Source organism: Saccopteryx bilineata, chromosome 1 (assembly GCF_036850765.1).
Source record: "Saccopteryx bilineata isolate mSacBil1 chromosome 1, mSacBil1_pri_phased_curated, whole genome shotgun sequence".
Classification (NCBI taxonomy): domain Eukaryota; kingdom Metazoa; phylum Chordata; class Mammalia; order Chiroptera; family Emballonuridae; genus Saccopteryx; species Saccopteryx bilineata.
Window position 1 is genome coordinate 392,921,164 of NC_089490.1, and position 14,067 is coordinate 392,935,230.

A 14,067-nucleotide genomic window follows, 5' to 3' on the forward strand; every position below is an offset into this window, starting at 1 on the left:
ATAGCCAAAACAATTCTAAGGAAAAAGAATGAAGCTGGGGGCATTACAATACCTGACTTTAAACTATATTATAGGGCCATGATAATCAAAACAGCATGGTATTGGCAGAAAAATAGACACTCAGACCAATGGAACAGAATAGAAAGCCCAGAAGTAAAACCACATATATGTGGTCAAATAATCTTTGATAAAGTGGCCAACAATACACAATGGAGAAAAGAAAGCCTCTTCAACAAATGGTGTTGGGAAAACTGGAAAGCCACATGCAAACAATGAAACTCGACTACAGCCTGTCCCCGTGTACTAAAATTAATTCAAAATGGATCAAAGACCTAAATATAAGACCTGAAACAATAAAGTACATAGAAGAAGACATAGGTACTGAAATCATGGACCTGGGTTTTAAAGAACATTTTATGAACTTGACTCCAATGGCAAGAGAAGTGAAGGCAAAGATAAATGAATGGTACTACATCAGAATAAAAGTTTTTGCTCAGCAAGAGAAACTGATATCAAAATAAACAGACAGCCAACTAAATGGGAAATGATATTTTCAAACAATAGCTCAGATAAGGGCCTAATATCCAAAATTTACAAAGAACTCATAAAACTCAACAACAAACAAACAAACAATCCCATAAAAAAATGGGAAGAGGACATGAACAGATACTTCTCCCAGGAAGAGATACAAATGGCCAACAGATATATGAAAAGATGCTCAGCTTCATTAGTTATTAGAGAAATGCAAATCAAAACTACAATGAGATACCCCCTCACCCCTGTTAGATTAGCTATTATCAACAAGACGGGTAATAGCAAATGTTGGAGAGGCTGTGGAGAAAAAGGAACCCTCATTCCCTGTTGGTGGGACTGTAAAGTAGTACAACCATTATGGAGGAAAGTATGGTGGTTCCTCAAAAAACTGCAAATAGAACTACCTTATGACCCAGCAATCCCTCTACTGGGTATATACCCCAAAACCTCAGAAACATTGATACGTGAAGACACATGTAGCCCCATGTTCATTGCAGCACTGTTCACAGTGGCCAAGACATGGAAACAACCAAAAAGCCCTTCAATAGAAGACTGGATAAAGAAGATGTGGCACATATACACTATGGAATACTACTCAGCCATAAGAAATGATGACATCAGATCATTTACAGCAAAATGGTGGGATCTTGATAACATTATACAGAGTGAAATAAGTAAATCAGAAAAAAACAAGAACTACATGATTCCATACATTGTTGGAACATAAAAATGAGACTAAGAGACATGGACAAGAGTGTGGTGGTTACTAGTGGTGGGGGGAGAGAGGACATGGGAGGGAGGGAGGGAGAGAGTTAGGGGGAGGGGGAGGGGCACAGAGAACTAGATAGAGGGTGGCGGAGGACAATCTGACTTTGGGCGAGGGTTATGCAACATAATTTAATGACAAAATAACCTAGACATGTTTTCTTTGAATATATGTACCCTGATTTATTAATGTCATCCCATTACCATTAATAAAAATTTATTAAAAAAAATTTTAGGTATTGTAAATAATGCTGTAATAAACATAAAGGTGCATATATTCATTACAATTAACTTTTTGGGATTTCTGGATAAATTTCTAGATGTGGAATAGCTGGGTCAGAAGCAGTTTCATTTTTATTTTTTTAAAAAATAATTGTACAAACTCAAGCAGTTTATAGAAGAGCAGGGTCACACTGCAAGATACCAAGGGTGGTTGAGGATTCCCCATTTTGTAGGAGCAGGTTTGTACTGCTGCGTGAAGACCAGTGAGGAGCAAGTAACTGCCTCGGAGCAACTCCCCTTCCCACTCCAAATCCTGGCTTCTGTACCATGTCTCCACAGGGAGGGCCTCTCATTCCTCCACGAAGTCCACCTCGAGGGCCTCCGGGTCCCCACAGGTGGCTGTCTTGCCGGTCCCCTTCCCAAGCAGCTCGAGTCTTCTTTTCTTCCACATTCAGACTAACGTCATCTTGGAACATGATGGGCCTGTTGCTAAGGACCTATTGAACAGGTTCAGAATCATCAAGCACAACAAAACCAAAATTGGGTAACTTCCCACCACTATTAATGTGCATCTCCACCACATTCCCATAATTTTGAAAGAAATCTTTAAGCTATGATTTGTCCATCTCATGAGGCAGGTTGCCAATGAAGAGCTGGTGACTATCAGTGTGTCTCACAATTCTTCAGGGTTCAACATCACCTTGCTCACCAACCTTATGAATTGGCCTTGGTCCCCTCTGGGGAGGAATATTTATTCGTTGTTCTTGAACTCTTTGATCCCTCTGAGTCCTCTGCAGTGGAATCTGAGATTCAGGCTTAGACTCTGGGCAAGGCTGTGAAGCTGATATTTTAACAACATGAGGTGGTATTCCAGTAACTGGAAGAGCTCCACTGGGTGGAAGGTTCTAACTGGTCACCGATGTCCAGGAAAATGTCCTCAAGTCCTTCTGCACTGTCTGCGCTATGTCAGCAGGGGCTGAGGAAGAGCTCTTCTGTGCATCCTCGGGTGCAGCTTCTTCCAATCCTGGCTCACACTTCTCCTCTTGGATCTTAGGTACAGGCTCTTGCTCTGGCTCTGGTTCAGGATCAGGCTCTGGTTCAGCAACAGGTTCTTCTAAGTGTTCTTCCAAGTCATTGCTCACAGGCTGATCATAGAAAGTTCCAGAATCATCAGGTACCACCTTAGGTGTCTGCTGTCTTTCTTCAGGTTCCTCAACTTCTTCCTCGGATTCTTCCTGAAGCTCAGTGACAAAGCCACCAAAGACCTCATCTTGGTATCTGAAGATATCATTGTGAACATAGAACTTATTTGCAACAGAGCCCTCAGGAGCAAGGACAAATGTCTGCATGAATCTCCTCAAAGCCTGGTTATTATTAGATAGCAACCCCATCACCCGGACTACTACACTATCATTCAGAGTTGCATGAGCATCAACATGGTGAATCTTAGTGTGGCAATTGGTGAAGTTTTGTGACATCACTTTTCTATGGATTTATTTCTGTCCATAGACTGCATCTTCAGGTTTTCCATTTGAGTCCAAACCCCCATGGACATAAGAAGAGTTCTTACCATAAAATCTGTGCAGTATGTCTAGGGCCTGGTTCAGCAGTGTGTAATATTGTCTCACAAATTCCCGCCTGACCAGCATGGGACTAGGCTTCTCCATAACCATTACTTTGGTCAATTCAACCTGTGAGGCTGAGTGGGAGAGGAAAAAGCTTTGCTCCACAGATCGGAGAAAGGGGAAAAAAACCTCATGTAACTGCATCTTTCCATTTCTAATATTTTGAGGTAACTCTATCCTGCTTTCCACAGTGGCTGCACCAATCTGCATTCCCACCAACAGTGCACTAGGCTTCCCCAAACCACCAACAAAATGAAGAAAACCCACTGAAATGGAGAACATGTTGGCCAGACATCTGATAAGGTGTCAATTCTCAAAATTTATAAAGAACTTATAAAATTCAACACCAAAAATTAATCCAATTAAAAAATGGGCAAAAAACTGAATAGACTCTTTTCCAAAGAGGATATACAGATGGCCAATAGGCATATGAAAAGATGTTCAATGTCACTAATCATCAGAAAAATGCAAATGAAAACCACAATGAGATATCCTCTCACATCTGTTAGAATGGCTTTATTAATAAATACAACAGATAAATAATATTTTTATTTTCCTTTCTGTATTGGCAGTGAACACACAAATATGATATAAGAATCAGAAAGATGGAGATTAAAGTAGGTTTAATACTTAAAAGTTACTCAAAAATTTGGTTCAGCTCTGTAGGCAGACAGGGTTCTTTCTAGCATGAATTATTCTCCCCTAGTATATACTGTTGGTGCTCTATCTACAAACCTATAGCAATCATTGTCTCTGGGTAGGCAAATACTCACGATAAAAATGGTAGCAACTCTTAGAATATGGGTTTATTTTGTTGCTAGAGTATTTCAGCCTATGTGCAGACCATGTACTTTCTTTGGTAGCAGCCATCACTAAATATTATATAGAAGTAGAATAATAAATATACCATATTCCTTATCTTTCAGGTAGTATAACTGTGAAGAATGTTTACACAGTCTTCAAGTGGTTCTTGGTATAATTATATTCCATTGTTAGCCTATATAACATACTCATCAATGAAATCCTGCATTGGTTTCCTTCTGTCCTTGACTCACACTTTTACTACACTATTAGTGCTTTCTGCTATTAATTCTCAAATAAACTACTTAAGATTAAATCCTTGGCTCTGGGTCTGCTTATGGGAAACCTAAACTAATATAGGTCTCTCCTTTGACAGGCAGGTGCTATCTCATTATTCATACTCTATAAAGAGAGCAAATGGAAGATCAAAAGGCATCCTGCTGCAGATAACCAAGAAGAAGAAAGAGAAAAGAGAACAAACTATGCTCTATTTCTTCTCCTGAACTCCCCATAAGATGAATCTCTTCCTAATTGCAGAAGAACTTTCACTGTGCTTCTTCACCTGTGAAGATAATACTAACTTTTGGTTTTCGTATATCTCATAATGTTTGATTTTGTCATCATGCGCAAATTGTAGTTTATCTGGGTATAAAAGCCTGAACTGATATTTATTTTTCTTCAGTTTTTTAAAGATATCAGTTCACTGACTACTGATGTTATTTTCTGGTGAGAACATGGATGTCAGGATGACATATGTATGTTACTTTCTGCTATAAACTGAGTTTTTGTGTGCCCCCTACATAATTTCCAAAGTGATAGCATTTGGGGTTGGGGCTTTGGGAGATAATTAGAATTAGATTAGATTATAAGGGTGGAGACTTTATGATAAATTTAATGCCCTTAAAAAGAAATAAAGAGCCTGACCTGTGGTGGCACAGTGGACAAAACGTCGACCTGGAATGCTGAGGCTGCCAGTTCAATCCCCGCCCCCGCCTCTGCTTGCTTGGTCAAGTCACATACAAGGAGCAACCAGCACAAGCTAATGCTTCCCACTGCCCACCCCCAACCTCCCCCCTCCCAAATCACTAAGTAAAATATTTAAAAAAGGAAGGGAGAAACATAAGATTTCTCTCTTGCCACTGTTTGAGAATGAAGCAAGAAGTTAGCCATCTGCAAGCCAAAAAGAAGGCCTTCACCAGGCACCCAATTTGCCAGCTACTTTATCTTAGACTTTTCAGATTCTCAAATGGTGAGAAATAAATGTTTCTTGTATATTTTACTTAACCCATGGTATTTTTTAATCCTTAATAATTTAAAAATCCTTAGCCTGAACTAAGGATTTTTCTCTGTTATGTAAAAAGTTTGATGGTTTAAAAAATGTTTTAAAAATATTTTTATTGTATAGATTTTAGAGAGAAGAGAGAAGGACAGGAACATTGATTTGCTCCTGTATGTGCCTTGACTGGGAATCAAACTGACAACCTATGTGCTTTAGGGCAATGCTCTAACCAACTGAGCTATTCTGCCAGAACTAAAATGTATTTTTAAGGTAATTAATCTTTAAAATAAAAGTCACATACAACATGATAAATTGATAAACATATACATAGTTAAATGGTTATAACTGTCAAGCTAACATATCCATTTTCTTGCACTGTTACCATTTTGGAGGGCATGGTGAGACCATGTGAAATCTACTTTGTCAACTGATTCCTAGTATTTTATACAGTATTATCAATTATAATCATTATGCTATACATTAAATCTCTAGACTTATTCACCCTAAATAACTTCAACTTTGTACTTTTGACCGTCTCTTTATTTTACCTACCTCCCACTCCTCGTAACCATTATACTCTCTGATTCTATGTACTTAATGTTTTTAGAGTCTACATATAAGTGAGATCATGCAGCTTTTTCTGTGTCTGGTTTATTTCACTTATTATAATAACTTCCAGATTTATCCCTATTCTTGCAAAGAACAGACTATCTTTTTTAAAGTTTGAATTATATTCCATTTTATATGCATATCAAATTGTCTTATCCAGTCATCTGTGATTGATGTTTAGGTTTTTTCCATATCTTGGCTATTGTGAATAATGTTGCAATAAATATGAGAATGCAAATATCTCTTTAAGGTATTAGTTTCCTTTTTGAAGAAAAGAGTTCATACCCTAGAAAGGGGATGCTGGCTTATATGGTAGTTCTGTTTTTTTTTTTTTTAGTTTTATGAGGAAGCTCTGTACTGTTTTTCATAAAGGATGTATCAATTTACACCCTCATCCACAGTGTACAAATATTCCCTTTTCTCCACATTTTTGCCAATACATATCATTTATCTTTTTGTGAATAGATGTCTTACGAGTCTGAGGTAATATCTCTCTGTGGTTTTGATTTACATTTTCTTAATGATTAGTGATGCTAAAAGCCTTTTTATATACCTGTTTACCATTTGTATGTCCTCTTTGAAAAAAATGTCTATTCGAGTCTATGAATTTTTACAATAAGTTGTTTTTTGTTTGTTTTGTTATTGAGTTGTATAAGTTTTATGTATATTTTTTTTTCTAGAAACTCATTATGGGATAATATTGCAATTATTTTCACACATTTTGTAGTTTGCCTTTATTCTGTTGATTGTTTTCTTTTGTTAATTGCTTTCTTCAATAAATGGTATTAGAAAAACTGATATCTACATGTAAAAAAATGTAATTGGGTCATTATTTTATGCCATACACAAAAATTAACTCAAATGGATTAAAGACTTAAATGTAAGATCTAAAATAAAAAAAATTTTAGAACAAAACATAAGGAAAATGCTCCTTGACATTTATCTTGGTAATGAATTTTTGCACAAGCAATAAAAGCTAAAATGAACAAATGGGACAATATCACACTAAAACTTTTTCACAGCAAAGGAAATATTATTATATCTTATTGATAAGCTAATGCTTTTATCATGATCTAATAACCTTTTTTTCTTATGACTGTTGCCTTAATATTTACTTTGTATGATGTAAGTATAACTTGTACCTTTTTCCATCCCTTCATTTTCAGTATATGTGTGTTCTTAAAAGTAAAACGAGTTGCTTATAAGCAGCATGTTGTTGAATCGTGTTTTTTTTTATCCATTCAGCCACTCTGTTTATTTTGATTGGAGAATTTGATACATTAACATTTAAAGTAATTATTGATGGGTAAAGACTTATTATTAACATTTTGTTAATTGTTTATTGACTATTACATAGTTTCTTTATTTCCTTTTTCCTTTCTTATTATAATATTATTTTTTATAGTGACAGGCTTTCTTTTCTTCCTTATCTTTTTATTTTTTAAGTATCTACTGTAGGTAAATTCTGTGTAATCATTACAAGGTCTACACAAACATGTTAGAGCTATAACAAGTTATTTTAAGCTGACAGTAATAATACATAAAAGAAATGAAAACTAACAAATGTTGGTTTAGGACATGAATGAATTAGAACTTGTATATTTCTGGCAGGAATATGAAATGAGACAGTTGCTGTGGGAAATAGAGTGGCCTTTAAAAATAAAACACAGAATTACCATATAAAGTAACCATTCTACTCCTAGTGATATACCCAAAGAATGAAAACAGATCCTTAAACAATACTTGTACATGAGTCTAAGTATTCATGCTGTATTATTAACAAATCTCAAAGAGTGAAAACACTCCAAACATCCATCAATTGAGAAGGGATGAACAAAATGTGGTATATGTATTCAATGGAATAATATTCAACAATAAAAAAGACTGAAGAATTGATATATGTTATAACATGGGTGAGTCTTGAAAACATTACACTAAGCAAAAGAAGTCAGACATAACAGTCACATATATGGTATTATTTACATGATATATCCATAATATGTGAATCCATAGAGGTTTAAGTCAGATTATTGGTTTCCAGAGGCAAGGGATCTTAATATGTACAGGGCTCTTCCTTGTGAATAGAAAATCATTAGAATTGCATAGATGTGATGGTTTAACAACATTTTAAATGTACTGAATACAATTGAATTTTACACTTTAAAATAGTACATTTTGTTATATAAATTTCATATAAATTAAAATGGGAAAGACAAAGGGAAATTGGACAGAAAATAAGAGGCAAAAACAATATGACCACAGAGGCACAGAGTATACTGATGCAATAATACCAAGAAATGCTGGCCCTGTGAGAATATGAATTATACAAGGGACAAGGTTTCCCCTAGAGCTTCTAAAGACTGATATCTTGGTTTCACCCTAGTGAAACTGATTTCCAACATCTGGCCTCCAAAACTGTGAGAAAATAAATGTTGTTTTAAGCCTACAGTGTATGAAACTTTGTTATAGCAACCATAGGACACTAATATAAGATTTTCATTGTGTTAAATCACAATGATTTTCAATTTAATGTGTCACTGCAGCATGGCTGAGCATGTTTTATTGTCTGTGTTCTGTTTTTACAAACAGATGATGAATTTTTCTGTTTTGTTCCTGTATTTAGTGGTCTGAATCCTCCCTATCCAGCTGATGACAAAGAATGAGAGTGAGCAGGGGATTACCTGGAATATTTCATGAGACACCTGAAGGCACATGACTCACACATTTAATTGACAAGAACACAATCACATGGTCTCAATTAACTGCATGAAAGGTGAGAAATTGAGCCTATCTATGTGCTCAGAAGTGAAAAGGAAGTATCTTGGGAAACAATCTGTCTTTTCCATTGTAATACTTTGATAGGCAAATATCTGTTTTATAGTTTCTCGATACATATTATTCACTTCCACCAGGAAGGCAACCTAAAATTCAACTTATCATTGTGGAAGTTTAATATCCAGGCTATTGAATAGTTTAAGTGTTCCTTTCCACCTAGTCCACATATGGCTTCTTAAGGTCTAATAACTTATGAACCACCCCCCCCAAAAAAAAAAACCAAAACAACTTACATCATTCTACATGAACACCCAGTAAATAAAAAATGTTGGACTAGAGTAAAGACAGTTAAAAAACAACAACAGGCCCTGGCCGGTTGGCTCAGTGGTAGAGCATCGGCCTGGTGTACGGGAGTCCCGGGTTCGATTCCCAGTCAGGGCACACAGGAGAAGCGCCCATCTGCTTCTCCACCCCTCCCCCTCTCCTTCCTCTCTGTCTCTCTCTTCCCCTCCCGCAGCCAAGGCTCCATTGGAGCAGCGTTTGCCTAGGCGCTGAGGATGGCTCTGTGGCCTCTGCCTCAGGCATTAGAATGGCTCTGATTGCAGCAGAGTGACGCCCCAAGATGGGCAGAGCATCGCCCCCTGGTGGGCATGCTGGGTGGATCCCAGTCAGGGCCATGCTGGAGTCTGTCTGACTGTCTCCCCGTTTCCAACTTCAGAGAAATACAAAAAAAAAAACCCCAAACAATAACAACAACAACAAAAATCTCCCATTCATAACAGGCAATAATAAAAAACACATTGGCCAATTTAGAAATCTTACTGAGTTGATATTAGGAAGCCCCTTCAAACCTAGCATTGGGAGGTATTTCTTTATGTGACCTGTTTTTTCCCCCCTCTAAATATAACTCAATTTTCCACTGTTTTCTTTGAGCCCTTGTTCCAACAACTTGAATGCCCTTTTCCTTATTCATTATTCTTCATTTTCACTTCTGAAGCATCGGAAACACAAAACTCGGTCCCACACAAAATTAACATGCAACAAAGAAAACCATCTTCAGTTGAGTTCAAGGGTGTTAGGGAAGAGAGTAAGTTCATAAACATGCAACAAAGAAAACCATCTTCAGTTGAGTTCAAGGGTGTTAGGGAAGAGAGTAAGTTTATTGAGTAACATGAATAAATACGGAGTCATTGTAGGGTTGACAAGCATTTTATTTATTATGATATGAATTTTGGAAGTGGTAGAGATACTCTAATTGATCTTGAGGCATCTTTTGTCAGTTGTTGATTGGCTGCAAGTAGTCAGGCAAACCGTTTGGAGAATTTCAAAAAAGGAAGGATTATTTAATGTTAAGATAGAAAGTTTATTGAGACTACTAATTTTCTGCATAAAAGTTGGAGTCGTTATAAGTGAATATTGGTGATATTCTCTCCTTGAAGGGTATAGAACTTTTGTAGTTTACTTCCACTCATATAATGCAATGTCTGAAATTGTTTCAATGCTTATTAAAAAGACTTTTAAGTCAAGGTTTAATGTTTGATGTCTAGGAAAAAAAACAGATTAGGTTAATGATCAAAGGGAAATACATGAACAGGTGAATAAGTAAATTCAAGAGCTGAATGTTGATGATTACTATGAAGAATAGAGGAGGTTTAGGGAAAATATCCATGGGAGGAAAGGGAGTATTTTATAAAATAGTTCATGGCAAGTCTCTACAACCTCCTTGAGTGAGTAACACTCACAATCTGAAATGAGTGTGGGAATATTTTGTGCAGAGGAAATGGCAGATACAAAGAAACTGAGACAAAGGCAAAGTGAGAGCTGTTCAATATAGCTAGAAACCATGGATACAGACAAAAGTGAAGTGGTTACCAGAGGGAGGGGTTTAAGGAAGGAATGATAAGAGGGCCAAAAATATGATGATAAAAAGTGTTTTGTCTTTGGATAATGGACACACAACACAATGAATAGTTCATAGGCTATGGAGATGTATAAATGAAACCTATATTTTCCTATAGACCAATGTCACTCAATTAAAATTAATTTCTAAATAAAAAAAGACAAAACAGTGTAAAGAGATGGACAGGGAGTGGGTGCTGGTATGGATGAAACAAGATTGATATGAATAAATAATTTTTGAAGTAGGTGAAAGGACATGCGATTTCTTCATTCCATTTGCTCTACTTTTATAATTGTTTGAAATTTTCCTATAATAAACAAAAAAAAAACAACAAAAAGAAAGAGTGTAAATGAAGTGGGAAAACTGGTAGAAGAGTGATAAGACATGATGGCCTAATTAAACTATAAATGAGTGAGTAGCATTAAGTATTTCAAAGTATTTATTGCCAAAAATGAGTATTATTATTATTAACTTCAGTGCAATTTTTAAAACAAAATATAAAGAATTGGTACTCAAAAGATTAAGGTAAAAATGACTTAACCATAGGTCTTTAATTCTAATGTGATTATTTACCTTTGAAAACTTTCACATGCATATACGTTTTCTTCCAAATCACTCAGGAATGACTGAAGCATTAATTTATTATGCTGTTATAATTATTTAGCCAGAGAAAAAATGCACTAATAAAAGCACACACATTATTAAATAAACTTTATTAAAGACCATTATTATATTTTTTCCTATATTTTAGATGATTGAAACTATTTCCCAACTAAAGAAATAAGTAACTAGACAGAACATTTGTTCTATTAAAGCAAGAGGCCATTGAGATTTGAGTTATTTCATGGAGCAGATGAAAGAGGGGTAAAATCAATTTTTGTAGATTCTATGCATTGTGACAAAATCTAGGGATAATTGTCTTCTCAACAATCTTCTTAAAGGCACTTTTGACCTCTTTGTTCCTCAGGCTGTAGACCATAGGGTTCAGCATGGGGATGATCATAGTATAGAACACAGATGCAATTTTGTCTGTGTCCATGGAATGACTGGAACTTGGCTGCAAGTACATAATGATGACAGTCCCATAAAATATGGAGACTGCAAGAAGGTGAGAAGCACAGGTAGATAAAGCCTTCTGGTATCCCTCTTTGGAGTGCATCTTTGAAATGGTAATAAATATGAACACGTAGGAAATAAAGATAACAAAAAGTGCAAGAAAGATATTAAAGCATGAAATAAGAATGAGAATCAGTTCGTTAATATGATTCCCAGTGCAAGTCAGAGTCATGACTGCTGGAATATCACAGAAAAAATTATGAATCACATTGGACGTACAAAAAGAGAGATAGAATGTATCTCCAATGTTAATAGAAGCATTTAGGAAACCACAGACATATGAACCTATGGTTAGACATGCACACACACCTGTAGTCATGGTGGTGGTGTAATGTAGGGGTTTGCACACTGCTGCATAGCGGTCATAAGCCATTGAGGCCAAGAGATAATTTTCCGCAGTTGCAAAAACTACAAAGAAGAACATCTGAGTGGCACATGCATTGTAGGAGATGACCTTGTTTCCTGTTAGAAATCCAGCCATCACCTTTGGTGTGACAGCTGAGGAGTAACCAAAATCCACCAGAGACAAGTTACTAAGGAAAAAATACATAGGAGTGTGGAGATGAGAGTCCAGCAGTATCAACACGATCATGCCCAGGTTCCCAATCAGAGTGATGAGGTAAATGAGGGTGAACATTGTAAAGAGGGGGACTTGCAGTTTTGGGCTATTGGTTAGTCCTAGCAGGATGAAATAAGTCACTTCTGTATGATTCTCCATAGATGATTTTTAGTGTGATTTGTACTCACAAGACAGCTGTAGCAACAAGAAGTGAGGGAACAGAGTGAAGAACAAAGAAGGGTTGCACAGAAATTAAAATGCATAACATTATTTTATTTTAGCAATAACTTGTTTTTAATATCTTCCTTTTCTACAGCATGGGAATGACAATGCAATTTAATGGATAACTTATCTATACAGCAATAGGCTTTTGTACAGAAAAGTTCTTCCTGAATCACCTTCCCAACTTAATTTTTTATGTGAGTAAACCAAGTCAAAGGAATAAGTAATAACTCTCTAAGGTCACGTGCTGGAAATGAATTAATTTCCCAAACTAGATTTTTTGAGTCTACTAATAGCTTACACTTCTTTTGTGCTCATTCAATACTCTCATTGTCCCCACTAAATTATTTACTTTTAGGTCTATTTATACTTGAAGTAATTTGGCAACAAATATATTGCATAATTTATTAATTTATTCAAATTTGCATGTTTTTAACAGTCATATTTTAGACCCAAACAGAATGGTTTTGAAACTAAATGTCATTAATAAATTTGAATTGGTAAATTTAATTTTATTTAATTTACTTTTAGTAGTTCACTCCATTCACCAAATTTAATGCTTTGGGTTGCACAGTAGTCATTCACAAATGTATACATATAATAAGGCAGTGAGATATATTAAAGTATTAGAGACAAATATAGCCAACAAAGAAAACTCTAAATAAAAGGCATAGAATTGTTTGTAAAATAATGGGCTGTTGGGTGAGGCCCATATGCATTCATGTATGAACTCTACTATTTACTGTGTGGGTGACATTGGTCCTAAACTAAATTTCCCGAGCCTCATTTTATCCATCAACATCAAAGTGATATTGGAATCTATTTCAGAATGTTGTGAGAATTAAATGAAATTATCATGACAGTTTACACAATGTGGGTGCTCAGTGAATTTCTGATGAGAACTATATTTAAAATAAAATGATGACGTCTGTTTTTTTAGGACATGTTAGGTGGTAACATGTTAGGTTCAAGGTGTGAGTGGATTTTGAAGTCCGGTAGCTTTACTCTTTAATTTGCATTTTTTTTTACACACTATAGCCATTTAGATCTTTTGTTTTTTCTAATATTTCTTATTCTGTTTTACCATATTAGTGACTTTGTCAACCATTCATATGAGAACTCAAGGATCTTTAAGTCTGTTTTTGTTTAATTTCTTTTTTTTTTCTTTTTTGATCTTGTGTTGAAAATATTCCTCTTCTGTCTTAGTCTCATTCTTACAGTCATTACTGTTATTACTTAGCTGGATCACTAAGACTAAAGGTAGAAAATTTATATCTGCAAGGTTGACTCTAGCCCTACAAATTGTTCATGAGCAAGAACAATGTTTTAAATTTATATATTTATTTATGTATATTTAAGTATATGTGTTTGAAACCTTTGGAAAGGCATTCATATTCCAATAATCTACTGCTTCTTACCATTTTCCTCTTGGCCCCTCTACACATTATTTTACATATCTGAAATTTACAGTATTTGTATTTGTAAACACATTATTCAAGTAACAGTATAAACTGCATTTCTTTGTTTAGCATTTGCTAGATTTTATTATGACTGGTATGTTCTTATTGAATACACATGGATAATCTAGTGTAATTTTGTCATCTTAAGATCTTTAACTTAATTACATTTATACATTTTACCACATAAGAGAACACAATAA

General features: G+C 35.4%; 1 protein-coding gene and 1 pseudogene across 1 annotated transcript; both read right to left on the bottom strand.

Moving 5' to 3' along the window:
• Positions 1-1,951: 1,951 nt before the first annotated feature.
• On the bottom strand, positions 1,952-3,194 carry LOC136320841 (ras GTPase-activating protein-binding protein 1 pseudogene; annotated as a pseudogene).
• Positions 3,195-11,396: 8,202 nt separating this feature from the next.
• On the bottom strand, positions 11,397-12,344 carry LOC136320842 (olfactory receptor 5B2-like). Its single transcript, XM_066253987.1, has one exon. The coding sequence runs from the start codon at positions 12,342-12,344 to the stop codon at positions 11,397-11,399; it is 948 nt and encodes a 315-aa protein (XP_066110084.1).
• Between the last annotated feature and the right edge of the window lie 1,723 nt (positions 12,345-14,067).